Genomic DNA, 23,362 nt, shown 5'->3' with positions numbered 1-23,362 from the left:
TATACAACTTGCCTGAACTAATCCCATTAGGAAAATATTAAACACTATTTCCAATACTAGCGAGTGCAATCAAATAGTTTATCCACAACAGCCACCAACTAATCATACCTAGATTTGCAAAACTTAGAAATTAAGGAGGTGCAAAGAAGTAAAAATAGAGTTGCATCCATAATGGATCTTTCAATCCATTCTTGAGACAAAACAAAGATGGGAGAAGGATGGATAAAGGAAACAGTAGGTAGTCAAAAAAGGGAGAACTCATCCTGGAGGAAGGAGATCAGGGCAGCCTGAGCTGTGCTTTGCAAAATGGGAAGGTCTCAGATAGGAAAGGAGAGCAGGGAAATGTTCCAAGGAGGGGAGAGAGAGTGACCACAGGTGTCATATATACATGGAGAGCAGTGAGTAGCTTAGTCCAACTGAAGCAGAGTTAAAACTGGAAAGAAAAAGGAAGTCAAGAGAAGCTTAAGAGTGTTTGGTGGTGAAAAGTCAGATTACCATGCAGCAGCTTACCATGTTTTGGCCTTACAATACTGAAGAACATTGGAAGATTTTACCAAAGAACAAATTAATGAGAGATAAATGCTCCTGTATTGAGAAACTGAGCATTTGAGGTAATTCACATAGTGTAAGAATATCTCTTATTAAATCAGTACTCAGAATAAGTACCTTTTTAATCTTCAAAGCAGCCACAGTACTCTAGTATACACTTTTTACAAAATCTTTAATTATGGGAAATATGGATTTTACAAATCAGACATAAGCTTTGTTCAGAATGAAGGAAAGAAGTGGCCCGGAGAAAACTGTAAAATCACTTTGTAAAGTAATGACCACATAAGACTGAGTCCTAAAATAAACATCCATACATGTATGCTTCATCACTTATCTAACACTTCATTTTCCATCATAATTTACAATTATCAAGTCTTCAAAAAACCCCTGTGAAGCACAGCTTCTGGTTTTTCAAATAAGAATGAAGAATTAGGCAACAAGTTCAAGGTTACAAAGATAATTTAAACAAACAGAGAGGAAAAGAACTTTCTGGGACTTCCCTGGTGGTCCAGTGGGTAAGACGCTGTGCTCCCAATGCAAGGGGCCTGGGTTCCATCCCTGGTTGGGGAACTAGATTCCACATGCACGCCACAACTAAGAATCTGCATGCTGCAACTAAGAAGTCCTCATGCCACAACTAAAGATTCTGCATGCTGCAACTAAACATGCCGCAATGAAGATCCTGAGTGCTGTGTCTAAGACTCAGTGCAGCCAAAATAAATAAATAAATATATAAAAGAAAAGAATTTTCTGAATTCTTACAACATGCTGCAATTTCTGTACCATTTTAACCAACAGCTGCTAAATTCAGTGGTAGCTGTTACATGTGCACTGTGAAAATAAGATACTGGTGGTATAGCCATTACAAGAACTTCTCAGAGATAAAGACTGGGAACTGGCCCTTGGAGAAATTTGTATCTTTTCCATGTCTTGTGACCATCCTACTTAGTATTTTATAACCAAAAATATACAGATATAACCAAAAAAATCTGACCCTTGAACAACGGACTTGACCTGCACAAGTTCACTTATACGTGGGTTTTCTTACACTACAGTCGTACACGATCCTCAGTTGGTAGAATCCTCAGATGCAGAACCAGGGATACAGAGCTGACTGTAAAGTTATACTCATATTTTTGACTACTCAGGTCAGTGACTTAACCCCCGTGTTGTTCAAGGGTCAACCATATTTGTAACATGCTCCCTTAAGATACCAAAACTTCAAAACTCTAATGCTATCTCCTTTGTAATGGAACCATTAATTTCAAACATACTAACTAGTTGTCATGGGAAACTGTATTCAACCTGGTGTCCATAATGCCATAGAAAATTCCTTCTTTCCTTTGTTAGTAGACCTGAAGTCTCTGTGTCTCATTCATTTTCCTTCAGGCCTGATTTGAATGAAATAACTTAGTGTCTCTAATGTGTTGTTTTAATTTTTAATCTATTTTAATTGAAATGTAATAGACACAATATTATATTAGTTGTAGGTGTAAAAGAGTGATTTGATATTTTTATACATTACAAAATAACCATGAAAAGTCTAATTACCATCTGTCACCATACAAAAGTATGCCCTACACTGTACATTATATCCCTATGACATTTATTTAATAACTAGAAGTTTGTACCTCTAAATTTTCCTCATCTATTTCATTCATCCTCCCCCTCCACCTTTCCTCCCCTCTGGAAACCACCTGTTTATTCTCTGTATCTATGAGTTTGTTTCTGTTTTGTTATGCTTGTTCATTTGTGGGATTTTTGTTTGTTTTTTCATTTATTTTTGGCTGCACTGGGTCTTATCTGAGGCACGTGGGATCTTCATTGAGGTTTGCAGGATCTTTCATTGTGGTGTGCAGGCTACTCTCTAAGTTGCGGCGTGCGGTTTTCCCTTCTCTAGTTGTGGCATGCAGGCTCAGGGCACGTGGGCTCTATAGTTGTGTCACACAGATACCAGAGCACATGGGCTCTGTACTTTTCGGCATACAGGCTCTCTAGTTGAGGCACACAAGCTCAGTAGTTGTGGTGCACAGGCTTAGTTGTTCTGTGGCATGTGGAATCTTAGTTCCCTGACCAGTGATTGAACCTGCCCCCTCTGCACTGGAAGGCAGATTCTTTACCACTGGACCACCAGGGAAGTCCCTCATTTGTTTTGTTTTTTAGATTCCATATGTAAGTGAAATCATACAGCATTTGTCTTCTCTGTCTGACAACTCCCTTAGCATAATATACTCTGGGTCCAACCACATTGTTGCAAATGGCAAATTTTCATTCTTTTTTTACATCTGAGTAATATTCCACTGTGTGGGATATATATATAACCACATCTCTTTTATCCATTCATCACTTGATGGGCAATTACATTGTTTCCATATCTTGGCTATTGTAAACAATGCTGCTATGAACACTGGAGTGCATGTGTCTTTTTGAATAGCATTTTCATTTTCTTCAGATATATTTCCAGAAGTGGAATTGCTGGGTCATATGACAGTTCTGTTTTTAGTTTTGGGTTTTTTGTTTTTTGTTTTTTGAGGTTTTTTTTTTAAGTTTAAATGCATTTTATTTTTAGACAACCTACATGACATGTTTTTCTTTCTCAAAAACAATGCCTCCACTCCAAACAAATCAACGTCAAAATGAAGAGCTCAAGATGTCATCAGTCCCATTTGTCTAAGTCCTGGTGTTGTGTGGATGAAAAGCAGCAACCAGCCAGTTATGACGAGCAGGTGATAGATCCAAAGTAACAGCCAAATTTGTTAACATTTTTCCATTTCTAAACCATCTTTAAAGAAAATCATATGTGAGGTCACACCATCCTCACGGTAGTCCAGCAGAGCAACCATGCCATCTGGATTCATGTTTTCACCAATAAAGAACTGATAGTTTTTGAAATTAGCAAGGATGTGCTTGATTTGTTCTGCAGCCCCTGTCATAAAAGGTTTTACTCTTTCTGGTCTCTGTTCTTCAAGCTTTCCTTTGATTGACTTCATATAATCTTTGATGCACTTCTTGTAGGCTTCTTTTGTGAAGCTGGTTTCCTGCAAGTGATGGTTCATGACAATATCGACACCAGTGACTACTGTGCTTTCTGTACCTTCACCCTCAGGGCCCTCAGAGGAGGCATTTCCACCAATGAGCGAGTCATCAATGTAACGCTCTGTCCTACTGACCATCTTCCCCTCCACCTCCAGACACAGCCTGTTGGCGACCTCCCGGATCTTGTAGACATCAGAGAACATCTCATCATGGCTGATGAGGTCCTGGTAGACGATCATGATGGCAACTGGAGAGAGACAACAGTGGTGCTACCTTACTAGGAGCCCGGAGCTCAGAGCGAGCACAGTGCAGCTGGAGCGGCGCTCGGGGGAGAGGGGGGAGCGGGCGGAAAAGCTGTTTTTAGTTTTTTGAGTACTCTCCATACTGTTTCCACAGTGGCTGCACCAATTTACATTCCCACCAACAATGAGAAATGGTTCCCTTTTCTCCACATCTTTGCCAATATTTGTTATTTGTGTCCTTTTTGATAACAGCCATTCTGACAGGTGTGAGGTGATACCTCATTATGGTTTTGATTTGCATTTCTCCAATAATTAGTGATGTTGAGTACCTTTTCATGTGCCCATTAGGCATCTGCATTTCCTCTTTGGAAAAATGTCTATTCAGGTCTTCTGCCCATTTTTTTAATCAGAATTTTTGATTTTTTGATGTTGAGTTGTATCATCTGTTTATGTATTTTGGATATTAACTCCTTGTTTGCCACATGATTTGCAAATATTATCTCCTAGTCAGTAGACTGTCTTTTTGTTTTGTCAATGGTTTCCTTTATTGTGCAAAAGCTTTTAAGTTTAATTAGGTGTCAGTTGTTTATTTTTGCTTTTGTTTTCTTGCCTTAGGAGACAAATCCAAAAAAGTATTGCTACAATGTATGCCAAAGAGTGTTCTCTCAATGTTTTCTTCTTGAAGTTTTACAGTTTCTGGTCTTACATTTAGGTCTTTAATCCATTTTTAGTTTATTTCTGTATATGGTGTGACGAAATGTTCAACTGTCATTCTTTTACATGTAGCTGTCCAGTGTTCCCAACACCATTTATTGAAGAGGCTATCTTTTCACCATTGTATATTCTCATCTCCTTTGTTGTAAACTAATTTACTATATAAATGTGGGTTCACTTTTGGGCTGTCTATTCTGTTCCATTGATTTATGTGCTTATTTTTATTCCATAACCATACTGTTTTGATTATTGAAGATTTGTAATGTAGTTTGGAATCAGAGAACATGATACATCATTTTGTTCTTCTTAAGACTGTTTTGGCTATTTGCAGTCTTCTGTGTTTCCATTCAAATTTTAGAATTATTTGTTCTAGTTCTGTGAAAAACACTGGGTTAGGGAAGTTTTCAGCTATTATTTCTTCAAATAAGTTCCCTACCCCTTTCACTCTCTCTCCTCCTTCTGGGCTCCTATAATGAAAATATCAGCCTGCTTGATGTTGTCCCAGAGGTCTCTTAAACTATCCTCATTTTTTTAAATTCTTTTTTTATTATTTCTATTCAGCTTAATTAATTTCCACCACTCTGTCTTTCAGTTTGCTAATCTGTTGCTTTGTATCATCGAAGTTACTGTTGACTCCTTCTAGTGTATTTTTTACATCAGTTACTGTATATACAGTTCTGTTTGTTCTTCATTATATTTTGCAACTCTTTGTTAAACTTCTCACTATGATCATTCATTCTTCTCCCAAGTTCATTGAGTGTCTTTATGATCATTATCTTGAAATCTTTGTTGGGTATATTCTTTATCTCCACTTTGCTTAGTTCTTCTTCTGGGGTTTTGTTTTATTCCTTCACTTGGAACACATTACTCTGTCTACTCATTTTGCCTAATTCTCTGTGTTTATTTTTATGTATTAGGTAAGTCAGTTACATTTCCTGATCTTGGAGAAAGAGCTTTATATGGGAGACATCTGGTGGGCTCCAGATGCACGCTCCCCTCTGGTCATTATGCTCTAGGTGAGCCCCTATGTGGGCTGCAGGGGCCCTTATGTTATAGGGCTGACTACTGTGGGCACACTGGCAGCCTGGTTGGCTGCCAAGCCCTGCCTCATGCAGTAGCTGTTGGCCCACTGGTAGTCATGGCCAGGTCCTGGGGCAGCTGGCTGCTGGTCTCAAAGGGGTCCAGGGCTAGTGCCAGCTCACTGATGCTAGGAGCCTTGTACTAGCACAACTGACTGTGTGGCCCAGGGGGTCATGGGGCTGGTGCTGACCAGATAGCATGCGGGGCTAGGTCCTGGAGCAGCTGGTTGTAGGGGGCTGTAGGGACCTGGGCCTGGTGCCAGCTTACTGATGGGAGGAACAGCTTGGGGTCAGGAAGGGCCCAAGGCTGGTGTCAGTTCACTGGCAGGCAAGTAAGCCCTGTGTGCTAATAGGTTAGAGGGAAGACTCTAAAATGGTGCTTACCAGCACCAGTGTCCTCGTGGTAAAACAAGCTCCAAAAATGGCTGCCACCAGTGTCTATGTTTCCAGAGAAAATCTCAGCTGCCTCCTGCCTCTCCAGGAGGCTCTCTGAGATTAGCAAGCGGGTCTGATCCAGGCTCCTTTCAAATTACTGCCACTGCACTGGGACTCAGAGCATGTGGGATATTGTGTGCACTCTTAAAGAGCAGAGGCTCCATTTCCTATGCCCCCTGGCTCTCCTATACGCAAGCCCCACTGGTCTTCAAAGCCGTCTGAGACATTCTGGGGGCTTGTCTTCCCAATGCAGGAACTCTGGGCTGGGGAGCTGGATGTGAGTCTCAGATGCCTCATTCCTTGCAGAGACTTTCTGCAACTGTGATTATTCTGCTTATGGGTCACCCACCTGGGAGTGTGGGTCTTAACTATATTGTATCTCCACCCTTCCTACTTGTCTTATTGTGTTTCTTTTTTTGTATCTTTTGTTGTGGAAAATTTTTTCTGCTAGTCTTTAGGTCATTCTTATAGATAGCTGCTCTGTAAATAGTTGTAATTTTGGTGTGACCATGGAAGGAGGTGAGCTCAGGGTCTTCCTATTCTGCCATCTTGGCTATACCTGTATTTCCATTATTTTAAAATAATAGCATTAAAAAGGTTTTATTTTTGTCAATATACACACATGAGGCTTAACATTTATTTTTCATAGTCTGGATGTTGAGAAGTCCAAAATCAAGGTACCAGCAGATTCAGTTCTTGCTAAGGGCTCCCTTGCTGAACTTTTAGCTATATACTCACATGGTGGAGAAAGAGGGGGCCTCAAGTCTCATCTTTGTCTTATAAGGGCACTAATACCATCATAGGGGCCCCAACCTTATGACATTATATAAACCTAATTATCTCCCAAGGACCCAACCCCCACTGAGGACTAAGACTTCAACATACAACTTTGGGGGGAACACAATAATTCAATCCATATCAGCAAGCTAATCTCAGAAAAATCACTTGCACTCTTCTAGTTCCATCTCAGATCATCAAGCAGATTACTTTGCACCAGTTACAAATCCCAGAGAAGGACTCTAAACACTTCTGCCTATTGCAGCTTGGTGTCAGATTAGTCAAGAAGAACACAATGTAGTCAAGCATTGGTTGGAAGAATGCTTTACAGACATAGAGAAAAGACAATACAAGATTATCTTCAATGGTGGGTGTCAGTCCTCCATTGCCAGTGGGTCTCTTCCAGAGGCATATTCAGGGCAATTTGCCTATGTACACCCCTCAGGTGCCAGAGTAGAAAGATTCTGTTCCTTCTTCTGGAGGACAACTGGGGTTGGCCTGGGGCTATATGACACATACTCTTAAAGCAGAGACAAAAGAGCATTCATTGAGCCCAAAACAGGGAAAGATGTTCCCACACAAGGTGATAAGCCCAGCACAGGCTGTATGGGCTCTTTATTTCTTGGTGAGGAAGTGTTCTAAGCCCAAGGCCCATTCTTATGTGACCAAGTGAGTGTCAAAAGACTGCATGCATGAGACTGCCTTTTCCAACATAAATCTTTGTCAGCCCTGATACCCTACTTACTTGCATAGCAGATGCAAACATGTATAACATACATCCCACTTTTACAAGGAAATTTCCCTGGGGAAGAACATTCAAGTACTTTCAACATACATATATGTGAAAATACTTTAAAGTGGTTTTACAAGGAGAAAATCACCTTGTTTATGAAAATACATTTTATTTCATACTAGAGTACTAAATTGGGGGGAGGGGTATAAAATAGCCCAAATAAATGTATCGGTATCAGCAAGCACAAGTACATGGTCAGGGTTGTACCAGAAAAATATTTGGCTTATTGTGTGGGCAGGAAAGAGCAAACCCACAGAAATCTTGACCTTCTTCTCCTTATCTCAGGTTCCGAAACTTTTCAATATGCCACATTCTACACAAAACATTTAATCACCAAAGCTCCAGAGCACTCAAGCACTACACTACTTTCCAAAATGCCTGTGAACTTAAGAAACAAATGGTGTATTTTAGTCACTGAGCATAATTCCTTCTTAGCCTCTAAACTGCTAAGTGAAGACGCTTGCATCATGTGGACCAGAATAAAATTACATCCTTGCCAAGAAATTAATCTGCAATTTTCCCCTTCCTTCTGGAATTTTTTCTTCCTCAGGCTATCCAATTCCCAATACAGCTCTTCCTCTCGCCACCCTCACACTTTAGCTCCTCACATCCTGCTTACTTGGGTCCTTGTCTTATTTCTTTGGCACATTGAAAACTCTCAGTAACAGTTATTACTCTCCAGGCAATCTGAAGGGCCTACTGTGCACCTTGGCAGCAGGGCCAAGTGCTTTATATATAGCTTGCATTCAATAATTTATATTCAATGTACAATTTAATATACATATTATATACAATTATTCAATACAAGTTGTGTTTTTTCCTAATTGTGCTAAATCATATGCTTTCTACTCCAAATAAAGCTAAACTTTGGATAAATTCAACATTCTGTTTATTGCAATTCACTGTTACCAGGTACTTTCACTTCCTATCCTATCCAATACCATATTTACTATAAATCCACTTACATCTGGGGTAATGTACCTACATTCCAATGTGTCTACAGCTTCATCTGATCTGCCCTGAGGTTACTAGGCAAGCTCATAATGTGCTCTGTGAATAATTCAAGATTAAAGCATATTCAGTATTATGTAATTTGTTGTCTAACTAATAAAACAAATTAAAAAACCCCACAAATGCTTAATATGAGTTTTTCCACTGGGTATACTGGGTATATTGAAACATTAAATTACAAAACTAAATATAAAACATAAGTATGACTTTAGAATTAAGCATATTCTAATCAATTTCACTAAAATAAATATACCTCATATAATATATACTAATCCAGGACTTCTCTGGTGGCGCAGTGGTTGAGAATCCACCTACCATTGCAGGGGACACGGGTTTGATCCCTGATCTGGGAAGATCCCACATGCTGTGGAGCAACTAAGTCCATGAGCCACAACCACTGAGCCCACGCACCACAACTACTGAGCCCATGTGCCACAACTATTGAAGCCCAAGTGCTCTAGGGCCCGTGTGCTGCAACTACTGACCTGCGTGCTGCAACTACTAAAGCCCGCATGCCTAGAGCCCATGCTCTGCAACAAGGAAAACCCACTGCAATAAGAAGCCCGCACACCACAACTAAGAGTAGCCCCCACTCACCACAACTAGTGAAAAGCCTGCGCGTAGCCAAAAACAACACACACACACACACACACACACACACACACTAACCCAATGTCAAAATAAACAGTACATATTCTCATACTCTCTCCCAACTATACCCAATAATAATTTACGGTACAACACAGTCAGTTAAAAAAATAAAGAGTACTGTAAGGGTAGATGCACAGTAAATATTTGCTGACTGATCCTCACAGCTAAGAATCATATTATCTAAATCATATTACCTAATCATAAATTATATTTCAAATGTGGTGCTCATCTACCCTTCCCAACTGTAACTTCTGGAGAGTAGGAAACATTGCCTCCTAATTCCTGATATTCCGCTCAAGCACCTCTTCCCTCAGCATCTTCAATATTGCCTTGAATTCAGTGCCCTCTTTCCAGGTAAGTGGGGGCCCAATGGCTGTGGTCTGGGTCAGGCAGAGAACACTGGAGCCTGGACACAGAAAGGTCTATAACTTACCCATAGCCTACAGTGAGATACAGCACCTTGGGAAGAGCCAAATCAAAACCCAGGCAGACCATCCACCTGAGTCATCATACAAAGAGGCTAGAGGCAGATACCAAGCATCCAAGTAAAGCCAGCAGCACCCAGTAAGATCTAAGATCCTAAGAAGCCAAAGGGAAGCGACACACCGGGAACAATCTGCTGCTGGTGAGAAGGCTGCTGCTGTGCCTGTCTTTATCCAGGTTGCCAGTAGATTCAACTACGGAGTGAGCTGAGACAGTCACCAATCTCACACGGGTACTTTTCTCCCAATAAATGGAAGGAAAAGAGGGAGGCAGGGAAAAACATGGGATTAAAATACATTTTTTGTTTCTATATATTTTGTGACAAAGGATAATAAATGAATCTACACTTTTGCATACTTCAGTTGGTGAAAAAAACTAAACAATATTATAGTTCCTTTGCCAACTTTTCCTGGCAAGTAGAATTTCAAACAATGTTCACAAGTAAACCTCTTGGTGGACATCCTGGGTAGAATCCAGTGTGAGAAAATGACTAGAAGTGATAAAGTCCCTTAAGCAATTCCTTTTAAAGGAAGGCCTCTGTGCGATGGGAAGGGGACGTCAGGAACGAGCAATGCTCTAGGGCTGTTTACATTAAGGCCTTCTAATAAGAAGCCTCAAGTTTATGAGCTTAGAATGGTTCTTTAGCTGCCAAGCATTGCCACTGGCAACACTGTACACTATGCAGCACTGGTATCTTCAAGAGAGCTCATAGTTACATCATATACAACAACAGGGACAGAGGAATCCCAGCACTTTGTATAGCCATATTATTCTCCATAATAAATTTAGGCATTTCTTCAGCTTCCAAATCATTTCCTCTAAGCCAGAGGGAGGCAAGTTATTGAGAAGGCAGATGTTTCTTCAATCTCTTTTGGACAGGGTGGAATGATTTTTGGCTTATTGCTTAAATCATTAATTCCCCATCATTTTCCAATGAGACTCTCATTTCATTAAAAGTAATAATAGTTGACAATCTATTACTGTCCCTTATGCCCTGAATTATTATTGCTGCATTTTGTCATGGAGCATAAAAATAAAATATACACACTGCCATAGATCATCAACTCAAAGCAAACCACTCAAGAATTTTATTATCCAATGGAATATTCTGTGGGAGCTGTATTTCCCGTCTTGGGCATTCTAATAGGCTCCAAGTGTCCAGAAGAGGGAAATTAGCATACTGTTCCACAGTTCATCTCCATCACTGTTATTTGAAATGATTTGCTGAACCTAATGGAACTCTTAAAGCTCCTACAAGGCAGAGGGGAGAAAACATCTTTTCTCTGAGACCCTGCTGAACTCTGCTAGACATGGCAATCAACTGAGAACCTTACATTAGTAAAGAATAAATAAATTTAATCATTTAGGGTAGTGATGCCAGGAGGGGGAGAAAAGTAAACTCCACTTACCATTTGATCTTGGGAAAGCTACCTACACTCTCTAAACCTATTTTCCCATCTTTAAAATAGTAAAAATAATATCTATCTCAAAGCATTTACCCCAATATCTTGTTTATTGTTTAAGGATTCATAAATATTACTTGACATTATTTTGATTATTACTTCCTATGGAAAAGCAGCATTATCTGAAATTTAAAAGTTAAAGACAGTTCTTATTTAATCTCCAATATCATGCTAAAGAGTCTAGATTTCAGATAGCAAGAAAGGAATGAGAAAAAATTTAATAACAGGTGTGACATGAACATGTCTGAGTTTTAAAAAGAAAACAGAATCAAGCCCTGAAAGATACAGTAGATGTAAATATAGATTTAAATTTTTAAAATTTGTATTTTGTCCATTTCCCGAAATGGCCCAAATCTATTAGTATATTTCCTTCTTGGGTGTAATTAACACTATCTTAAATACTATGAAACATTTATGGTGCAACTTATTTTTTTTCCTTTTGTGATATAATCCCAATGGCTGAAATAGGCAGAGATTTTACCAGTCTTCTAATCAATAATCTCTTATAACAGACACAAGCAGAATATTACTGATTCTTAATAGTCAAGTGGTTCTTAGTCACTTGCATGTCATTTCAACTGAGGAAGTTATCTTAGGACATCTAGATCTACTGTCAGAAAGAAAGAAACCATAGATGTGAAATAAATTTTTTAAATGTTAGTATAAAATACAACATAATCCTTGACATTTTTTAACCTATAAAATTGGCAAAGATTCCTAAAAAGACAATACCCAATGTTGGAGAAGACAGAAAGAAATAAGCACACCCTTATACTCTGGTAGGAGTGTAAACTTGACACAACCTTTGTAGAGGATAATTTACCAATATGTATAAAGTTGTGTGTGTATAACTTTTGGTGCAATAATTCTACTTTTAGAATGTGTCTTCAGGGGGTTCTCAAGATGGCAGAGTTGAAAGACCCCCCAAGCTCACAGTATCTCATGGGCACACCCAAATTACAACTATTTGCAGAACAACTATTGATGAAAAGACTGGAAACTACCAGAAAAGATCTTCTACAACTAAAGATATGAAGAAGGAAACACGAGACAGTTAAGAGGGGCATTGTCACAGCATAGTCAAGACCCATAGCCCCAGGTGAGGGACCCACAAATGGGAGAATAATTACAATTGCAGAGGTTCTGCCCAAGGAGTGAAGGGTCTGAGCCTCACATCAAGTTTCCTAGCCAGAGGTTCTGCACTGGGAAGAAAAGCCCCCAGAATGTTTGCCTTTGAAGGCCAGTGGGGTTTACTTTCAGGAGACCCAGAGGACTGTGGGAAATAGACACTTCAGTCTTAAAGGGCACACACAAAATCACACACACTCCAGGACCCAGGGTAGAAGTAGTAATTTAAAAGGAGCCTGGGTCAGACCTACCTGCTAATCTTGGAGAGTCTCCCAGAGAGGCAGGAGGCAACTGGAGCTCATCCTAGGGACACAGATATTTTCAGCAGCCACTGTGGGGAGTGCAGTCTACCACGTGGAGGCTAATGCTAGCAAGGGCCTATTTTGGAATCCTTCCTCTAGCTTATTAGCCTCGGGATCCAGCCCTACCTCCACCCACCAGCCTGTAGGTACCAGTATTATGATGCCTTAGGCCAAGCAATTAACTGGGCAGGGACCAACACCCCCACCCACCAGCAGACAGGTGCCTTAAGACCCCCTGAGCCCAAAGCCAACCCTGGACACAGCCCTGCCCACTAGAGGGCCCAGGACATGATGTCACACACCACTGCGCCCAGGGTCCTGCAACTACAGACAGCAGGACCCTGCTCTGCCCACCTGTGGGCAGGCACCAACCCCAGAATCCCCTGGACCCAGGCACTTTCTACCACCAAGCCTGCTGTAGCCTCAGGACCAGCCTCACACACCAGCAGGTGGACACCAGCCCTAGGACAACCTCAGCCCCACAGACTGCCATGGCAGGACCCAGCCCACCCACCAGCAGGCCAACACAGCTTTAAAACATCGCCATCCCCACAACCAACTGTGTCAAAAACCAGCCACACCCACCAGTAGTCCAAAATCAGCTCTAGGACCTCTGGGCCATGCAGCCAGACCCAAGAACGTGGCTCTGTCTGCCAGTGGGCCAGCACTATCCTCAGGAAATGGTTTCACCCACTGGGGGGTGGGCATCAGCCACAGGATCTCTTAGACCCCAATTCCACCTACCAGTGAGCCAGCCCTAGCCCTGGGGCCCTCTGGGGTTCTACAGCCAGCCACCTTGAGACCTGGCCCTATCAGTTGGCCAGCAGCCACCACAATAGGGAAGGCCTGGCAACCAGCCAGACCAAGAGCCAGTCACACCTAGAGACTGTCCACAGTTGTCAGCCAACCACAACAGAAGGACCCACACAGCCCAAGTAAGAGGCATCCCTAGAGGATATATCTCTGGTGACTAGATGGGAGTGTACTGATGGAACACACAGAATGTCTCCTACAGAAGACCAATTCTCCAAGGTTAGGAAAAATAACCAACCTACCAGATAAAAGGAAATAAAAACAGCAACTCAGGCAAAATGAGACAGAGGAAATTATTTCAAACTAAGAAACAAGATAAATCCCCAGAAAAAGAACTAATAGATGTGGAGATAGGAAATCTACTTGAGAAAATTTAAGGTAATGATCATAAGCAATGCAGGAGGGCTGAGGTCAGGTGATGTAATGTTAATGTTTGTGGAGATTTTGAGGCAGGAAAAGTCAGGAAGATGCACACTATGTGTCAAAATCTGTGAGATAACATAGCAGGATTTAGGGGGAAATTTATAGTACTAAATACCTAATAAATAAAAATAAAGTTCTCAAAACAATGACCTCAGCTTTCACCTTAAGAAACTAGAAAAATGAAAAATCAAGTGAAATCCAAGTAAGCACAAAAAAGGAAATAATAAAGGTCAAAGCATAAATTGATTAAATAGAAAACAGTAAAAACAGTAGGGAAAATTGATGGCACCAACAGCTGGTTCATCAGGAAGTTCAATAAAATTGATAAAACTTTAGCCAAAATATTGTATGCTAACTCACATATACAGAATCTAAAAATGGTACTGATGAACTCAGTGACAAGAACAAGGATGCAGATACAGAGAATGGACTGGAGAACTCGAGGTATGGGAGGGGGCGGGGGGTGAAGGGGAAACTGAGACGAAGCAAGATAGTAGCACAGACATATATATACTACCAACTGTAAAATAGACAGTCAGTGGGAAGTTGTTGTATAACAAAGGGAGTCTAACTCGAGGATGGAAGATGCCTTAGAGGACTGGGGTGGGGAGGGTGGGGGGGACTCGAGGGGGGGGAGTCAAGGAAGGGAGGGAATACGGGGATATGTGTATAAAAACAGATCACTGAACCTGGTGTACCCCCCAAAAAAAAATTAAAAATTAAAAAAAAAAATCATTGTAAAACAGGGAGAAGGCACAAATTAGAAACAACTGGAATAAGAGATGTGACATCACTATAGATTCTACAGAGAGTAAAAAGTTAATGAGGGAGTGTTCTTGTGGTGAGTAGACTTTAAGATATTCTCATGATCCCCACATCTTGGTGTTCATGACTTTGTATAATCTCCTCCCCTGTAGTGAGCAGGACCTGTGACTTACTTCTAACCAATGAAACATGGTGAAGGCAACCGGATGTGACTTGGATGTGATGTTATGGTGATTGCGATGTTATGGTAGATTTCTTGCTAGAGTCTCTCTTTCTCCATTTCTGGCTTTCAAGAAAGGGGCTGCCATGAATTCTACAACCGCAAGAAAATGAATTCTGCCACAACCCCATAAAGCTTGGGAGCAAATCTTTCCCTGGCCAAACCTCCTATGAGAACTCAGGTCTAGTCTATACCTTGACTGCAGCTTTGCAAGACCCTAAGAAGAGGACTCAGAAAAGGACCCAGACTCTTGATCTTCAGAAATCATAAGATAATAAATGTGTGTTTTAAGTCACACACGCAAAAAAAAAAGAATTCAGAAAAACAATGGATACACAGAGCAAGAAGCTAGAAGTTTTCAACAAAGAGTTAGAAAACATAGAGAACAACCAGAGATGAAGAATGCAATAACTGAAATAAAAAATACACAAGAAGGACTCAAAAGGAGACTAAATGATACAGAAAACAGATCTGCAAGCAGATAGAGATGTGAAAATAACCCAAGCTAAAAAGAAATAAGAAAAAATAATGAAAAGAAATGAGAACAGTTTAAGAGACCTCTGGGACAACATCAAGCATACTAATATTCACGTTATAGGGGTCTCAGAAAGAGAGAGAAAGGGGCAGAGAACATCTTTGAAGACATATAGCTGAAAACATCCCTAACCTTGGAAAGGAAACAGACATCCAAGTCCAGGAAGCTCAGAGAGTCCCAAGCAGGATCAACACAAAGTGGACCACACCAAGACACACTGCAATTAAAATGAAAAAAATTAAAGGTAAAGAGAATATTAAAAGCAGCAAGAGAAAAGCAACAAGTTATGTACAAGGGAATTCCCAAAAGGTTATCAGCTGACTTTTCAGTAGAAACTCTAGGCCAGAAGGGAGTGGCACAATATATTTAAAGTGATGAATGTAAAAACCTAGATCCGAGAATACTCTGCCCATAAGAAACTCAATGAAGAGGGGTGTCATTCTGGGCTCGAGGTGGTTGCCAATTCTTCACCAGAAGGGGAGTCACATACCCCCTGCAACTCTTTCTGTCATCTTCAGCCACCCCACCCTCCTCCAAGCCAAAGCGTGGCCTGGCTTTTGTCTTCCCATTTAGTTTTTCTCCTTTCCTCTAGCTTTTTGTGCTTAATTTATTAAAATAGTTGCTGTATAATTTATTTTCATAAACTATAAAAAATTACTAAATGGTTAAAATAGACTTGCAGGCCAGTCTTAAATGGGGTGGGAGGGTCTGAAGGTGGGGTGGGGAAAGGGAAAGATGTTTTGATATAAACAAAACAAGTGCACTTTGGGTGTGTTTTGGTATTTTTCTGGGGATAGATGGGGGGGGGGGTTGGATGTCCCTGTAGATTAGTTCCAGAATGGGGTGTCTGTATATATTGCATTAATAGGCATGTTTGACTCTTGTAAAGGGACATTAGTAGCTGCTGCAGGTCCTGTTTGGAAACCCCATGTACAATTCCCAGTTTTTTGTAAGTGTCAGTGCAGGAGACATTTGACTCTTGTGTTTGTATCTCCTTTTTATGATTGCTGTACTGACCCATGTCTTTTTGCGGAAGGGGTGAAAAGAGATTTGAAATAAAAATGTTTAGAAATTAAAAAAAATAAATAAAAGAATACTCTGCCCAGCAAAGGTCTCATTTGGACTTAATAGATTATAATGATCAAGGGGTCAAACCAAGAAGAAGATATAACAATCACAAATACATATGCATCCAACATAGAAGAAACTAAATACATAATGCAAATACTACAGATATGGAGGTAAAAATATATAGTAACATAAAAATAGTAGGGGACTTTAACACCCCACTTACATCCATGAACAGGTCAACTAGACAGAAAATCAGTATGGAAAAGTTGGCCTTAAATAACACATTAGACCAAATGTACTTAATATATATATATATATAGAGAGAGAGAGAGAGAGAGAGAGAGCGCATTCCATCCAAACGCAAGAAAATACACATTCTTTTCAAGTGCACATGGAACATTCTCCATGATAGATCACATGCTAGTAAATGTAAGAAAATTGAAATCATATGAAGCATCTTTTCTGACTACAACACTATCAGACTAGAAATCAACTATAAGATTAAAAAAAAAAAAAAAAAAAAACCCTGCAAAAAACACACAAACACATGGAGGCCAAACAACATGATACTAAACCAATGGATTACTGAAAAAATCAAAGAGGAAATTTTAAAATTTCCATGGAGGCAAATGAAAACAAAAATACAATGATCCAAAATTTATGGTATGTAGCAAAACAGTTCTAAAAGGGAGGTTTTTAGTGATACCAGCCTATCTCAGGAAACAAGAAGAGCCTCAAATAAACAACCTAACTTTACATTTAAAGGAACTAGAAAAAAAAGAACAAACAAAACAAAAAGAAGGAAAGAAGTCATAAAGATCAAGCAGAAACAAATGAAGTAAAGACAAAAAGAAAAAAATGAAACTGAGTTGTTTCTTTGAAAAGATAAACAAAATTGATAAGCCTTAAGCCAGACTCATCAAGAAAAAAAGAGAGAGGGCACAAATAAATAAAACATGAAATGAAAAATGAAGTTACAAATGATAGCACAAAAATACAAAGAACAAGAGACTACTACAAACAAATATATAGCAATAAAATGGACAACTCAGAAGAAATGGATCAATTACTAGAAATGTACAGTCTCCTAAAACTAAACCAGAAAGAAATAGAAAATATGACCAGACCAATACCAATAATGAAATTGAATCAGAAAACAACAACAACAACAACAAAAGCAAACAAAAACAAACAAAAAAACTCCAAACAAACAAAACTCCAGGACCAGACAGCTTCACAGGTAATTCTACCAAACATTTAGAGAAGAGTTAATCCCTATCCTTCTCAAACTATTCCAAAAAAATTGCAGAAAAAGGAATGCTTATGAACTCATTGTATGAGGTCAGCATCACCCTGATACCAAAATGAGACAAATATCACAAAAATAGAAAACTACAGGCCAATATCCCTGATAAACATAGAGGCAAAAATCAACAAAATATTAACAAACTGAATTCAACAATACATTTAAAGGAGCATCCACCATGTTCAAGTGGGATTTATCCCAGGGATTCAGGGATAGTTCAATATCTGCAAATCACTCAATGTGATACACCACATTAACAAACTGAAGAAAAAAAGTGTATGATCATATCAATAGATACAGAAAAAGCTTTTGTCAAAATTCAGAACTTTCTCCAGAAAGTGGTTATAGAAGGAACATACCTCAACATAATAAGGGTCATATAAGATAAGCCTACAGCTAATATCATACTCACAACAAAAAGCTGAAAGCATTTCCTCCAAGATGAGGAAGAAGACAAGAATGCCTGCCCACTCTCACAACTTTTAATCAACATAGTATTGGAAGTCCTAGCCACAGCAATCAGGAAGGAAGGAAGGAAGGAAGGAAGGAAGGAAGGAAGGAAGGAAGGAAGGAAGGAAGGAAGGAAGGAAGGAAGGAAGGAAGGAAGAAAGGGAATCCGAAATGGAAAGGAAGAGGTAAAACTGTTACTATTTGCAGGTGATATGGTACTATACGTAGAAAATCCTAAAAACACTACCAAAAAACTATTAGAGCTCATCAATGAATTTGGTTAAGTTTCAGGATACAAAATTAGTACACAGAAATCTGTTGCATTTCTATACACAAACAACAAACTATAAGAAAGAGAAATTAAGGAAATAATCCCATTTACAACTGCATTAAAAAGAATAAAATATCTAGTAATAAATCTACCTAAGGTAAAAGACCTGTGCTTGGAAAACTATAAAACAATAAAGAAAGAAATTGAATTTGGGGCATGTAAACAGGGCACATGTCATCAAGATGGCGTCTTATGAAATAATTGCTTTGGGCTGCCAAAGAAACAGGAGTGGTTTCTTGTCCTGGACAGAGCTCACCACCCCTTTCTCCTACTGCCCTTCCCTGCAGGCTGCCTGAGCACTATGACCAGGAACAGAGCTAGGCTGGTTTTCTTCCTCTATTTCCAGAGTTCTAGCTCTGTGGGTAACTGTGGGAAAAGAAGTCTTGTTCAACTACAGGCAGTTTCATGTTTCTGAAAACATATTCAAAAGTCAACTGTATGGTCAAACATACATTTTGTTTAAATGTTTTAGGACAATTCATTCCCAGAAAGATAAATATATTATAAAATTCCTGAAAGAAAGAAAGAAAGAAAGAAAGAAAGAAAGAAAGAAAGAAAGAAAGAAAGAAAGAAATTGAAGATGACACAAACAAATGGAAAGAGATACTGTGTTCAGTGTCTCTCTAATGTTGTTAAAATGACCATACTACCCAAGGCAATCTGCAGATTCAATTCAATCCCTATGAAAATAGCAATGGCAGTTTTCACAGTACTAAAACAAGTAATTTTAAAATTTGTGTGGATACACAAAAGACCAAATAGCCCCAACAATCTTGAGAAAGAAGAAAAGAGCTGGAGGTATCACATGCCCTGACTTCAGACTATACCACAAAGCCACTGTAATCAAAACAGTATGGTACTGGCACAAAACAGATACATAGATCAATGGAACAAAATAGAAAGCCCAGAAATAAACCCACACAGTTATGGTAAATTAATCTATGATAAAGGAGGCAAGAATCGACAATGGAGAAAAAACAGTCTCTTCAATAAGGGATGCTGGGAAAACTGGACAGCTACATGTAAGAGAATAAAATTAGAACACACCCTAACACCATACACAGAAATAAACGCCAAATGGATTCAAGACCTAAGTATAAGACCAGAAACCATAAAACTCCTAGAAGAAAACATACACAGAACACTCTTTGACACAAATTGTATCGTATCTTTTTGGGTATGTCTCTGAAGGCAAAGGAAACAAAAGCAAAAATTAACAAATGGGACCTAAACTTAAATGCTTTTTCATAGCAAAGGAAACCATCAACAAAATGGAAAGACAACCTACTGAATGGAAGAAAATATTTGCAAATGATCTGACTGATAAGAGACTAGTATCCAAAATATATAAACAGCTCACACAATTCAATATCAAAAAAACAAGTGATCCAATTAAAAAATGGGCAGAAGACCTGAATAGACATTTTTCCAAAGAAGACATACAGATGGCCAACAGGCATATGAAAGGATGCCTAATTAATCATCAGAAAAATGCAAATCAAAACCACAATGAGCTATTATTACCTCACACCTGTCAGAATGGTTATCATCAGAAAGACCACAAATAACAAATGTTGGCAAGGGTGTGGAGAAAAGGGAACCCTAGTACACTGTTACAGGGAATGTAAATTGGTTTAGCCAGGATGGAAAAAAGTATGGAGTTTCCTGAAAAAAACTAAAAATAGAACTACCATATGATCTAGCAATTCCCCTCCTGGATATATATCCAAAGAAAATAAAAACACTAATTTGAAAAGATACATGCACCCCAATGTTCTGCTCAGCATTATTTACAACAGCCAAGATATGGAAACAACCTAAGTGTCCATCAACAGATAAATGGATAAAGAAGATGTGATACACACACACACATACATAATGAAATATTAAGCCATAAAAAGAATGATATTTTGCCATTTGCAGCAACATGGATGAACTTGGAGGGTATTACGCTTAGTGAAATAAGTCAGAGAAAGACACACACTGTATGTTATCACTCACATATTGAATCTAAAAAACAAAACAAACTAGCGAATATAACAATAAAAAACCAGAGTCACACATATAGAGCACAAACTAGTAGCTACCAGTGAGGAGAGAGAAGGGGGAGGGGCAAGATAGGAGTAGGGGATTAAGAGGTACAAATTTACTACCTATAAAGGATATATTGTACAGCACAGGGAACATAGCCAATATTTTATAACAACCATAAATGGAGTATAAACAAAAGTTTTGAATCACTATGTCATACACCTGAAACTAGTATATTATAAACCAACTATACCTCAGTAATAAACAATAAATAAATAAAAATCTATGGGAGGGGGCAGAATTTGTCCTCAGTAAGTAATTATAAATAGGCTTACAGATTTAGCTAAAAAGATGTTAATCTAATTATAGTACTTAAAATATGGGACTATTTGAATATCTATCTATAAGTAATAGAATAAACCAAACCATGACCCACAGGCCTAATCCAACCCACCACCTTTTTCCATCCAGCCTATGACCTAAGAGTAGTTTTGACATTTTAAATGTTGAAATAAGTCAAAAGAAGAATAATATTTTATAACATGAAAATTATATAAAATTCAAATTTCTGTGTCCATAAATAAAGTTTTACTGGAACACAACCACACCCACACTCATTGACATATTATCTATGGCTGATTTGGTGCTATAACAGCAGAGTTGGGTAGCTACCAAAGGCCAGATAGCCCCCAAAGCCTAAAATATTTACTATCTTTCCCTTTACATAAAAAGTCTGTAACCCTAAGTTTAGTAAACCATGGTTGAATCAAAACATAAATTTATGCTGCCATTTAACATTGTATCGAAGATTATTTAATAGCTTGCAAGAATCCTTAAGGAATTAAATGAAATAGATTATCCAAGTGTGTGTTATGACCACATTGCTGTTAATTTTAATAACATACAAAACAGAAAAAAGAATGCAAGCATATGTACCAAAATATTAGTGGTTTTGTCTCTGGGTAGTGGGATATTAGGATTTTTCAAGAAATTTATCCATATCGCTTACATTTTCTAAAAGAACATATCTTTTAATATTAATAAAATTGTGGCAAACTCTAAAGTAGCCCACAATTGTCAATACCTCCTGGCATTCACACCTTATGTAATCCCCTCCCATTTAGTATGGATGTGATCAGTGTCCTGTCTAAAAATAGAAGACTAAAGTTTGTCACTCTCATGATTGTTACACCGTAGTGACTTTTGTCTTGCCAGCAAACTCTCTTCATTGCCTTATTGCCTTGCACTCTTTGATGAAGCAAGTATCCATGTTAGGGAGACCACGTGGCAAGGAACTGAGTGTGGCCTCTGGTCAACAGTTAACTAAGATTTAAGGTGGTCTCTGGCCAACAGCCAGCAAGAGACTGAGGCCTTCAGTCCAATAGGCTGCAAAGATCTAAATCCTGTCAACAACCACATGCTCTTGGAATCAGATGCTTCTCCAGTAAAGCTATAAGGTAAGACATTAACCCTGAATGATATCTTGATTGAAACTCATGAGGGACCTTGAAGCGAAGGACCCAGCTAATCTGTGCCCAGATTCTTGACCCACACAAATTGTGAGACAATAAATGGGTATTGTTTTAAGGCACTAAATTTGTGGTAACTTGTTATGCAGCAATAGATAACTATTACAAATGTAATGGTTATTTATATTAAATAATACATAAGAAAATAGCAACTTTGGGGTAGCTAAGCAATCTTAATTTTTTTGGATGGTAGATATGATATTAGAAAAGTGAATGGAACAAATTAATGGGTCAGCCAAGTTCTGACCTTTAGATAAAATTAGGGTGCCAACCAGCCATCATGGGGGCTGCCCCAAATCATGTAGCTATTCACAGTTGGACTCAGAGATGCTGGAAAGAAGTTCTGACTACCCAAATCACCCAAAGCCTGGAAATGCTATTGTCTAAGCGTCATAAGAAACCGTCGTTTGATTCCCAGTGCTGTCTAGAGTTCTGCACCACCCTCCCCTCCGAAACCCAACCCATTTGAATGATATGAAAAGAAAACGTACTGCCATAGGATTATTCCTCTGAAATTGTAGCCACCACCAATATCTAATATCTTCCCAAGGCTCGTGATATATAGAGAGAATAAAATAAGCATGGCCTCATGTTTTTCACTAAAAGCAAGTTATTCATTTTCACCTTGATCAACAGGATAATTATATGTGTAACTCTCCCATTCCAACCCCAAAATTGTCTTTAAATAAATTTCATGCAATTTTTATGTCTAACAAGCCATTACATTTTTATAACTGAAGCAGTAATAGCAGTTTATTAGATTTTAAAAATGCCCTACTGATCATTGAAGGTCTTTCTCCTTCCTCAAGTAGCTCTTAAATGACAAAAGTCATTGTTCATCATGATTACTAGGTATTAGTCACAGATCATAAATATCCCCTATTTCTTGCAGTGGGTCTTTAAGGGGATTAAAATGAGACAAAATGAATAAACTGCCTTCTGAACCACTTGAAAGCATATCGTTGAGATTTATAAATATCCTGGAGAGATAGTCAAAGCATTGTCAAGACCAGTATTATCTGCATTTTTTGTAAACAGGAACAATAAAGCTTAATTTTGATCTTGAACTGCCCAACAAACTGCACTACCAGCACTGAATGGGCAAAAATTCCTTCTGCTGAGGTTTCCCCTTCTCTGTCTGAATCACACTTGAACTATTTATGGCTACTCTTGTTAGAGTAAAACTGCTCTCACATATTTCCCCGAGAGTAAAATCTCCATTTTA

General features: G+C 38.9%; 1 protein-coding gene across 1 annotated transcript; it reads right to left on the bottom strand.

The window, feature by feature from the left end:
• Window positions 1–3,101: 3,101 nt before the first annotated feature.
• LOC130857143 (translationally-controlled tumor protein-like) lies at window positions 3,102–3,824 on the bottom strand. Its single transcript, XM_057742516.1, has one exon. The coding sequence runs from the start codon at window positions 3,822–3,824 to the stop codon at window positions 3,306–3,308; it is 519 nt and encodes a 172-aa protein (XP_057598499.1). The 3' UTR covers window positions 3,102–3,305.
• Window positions 3,825–23,362: the final 19,538 nt, after the last annotated feature.

This window comes from Hippopotamus amphibius, chromosome 7 (genome assembly GCF_030028045.1).
Source record: "Hippopotamus amphibius kiboko isolate mHipAmp2 chromosome 7, mHipAmp2.hap2, whole genome shotgun sequence".
Classification (NCBI taxonomy): domain Eukaryota; kingdom Metazoa; phylum Chordata; class Mammalia; order Artiodactyla; family Hippopotamidae; genus Hippopotamus; species Hippopotamus amphibius.
Note: the sequence above shows the minus strand (reverse complement) of the source record. Positions and strands in the feature narration are given on the sequence as shown.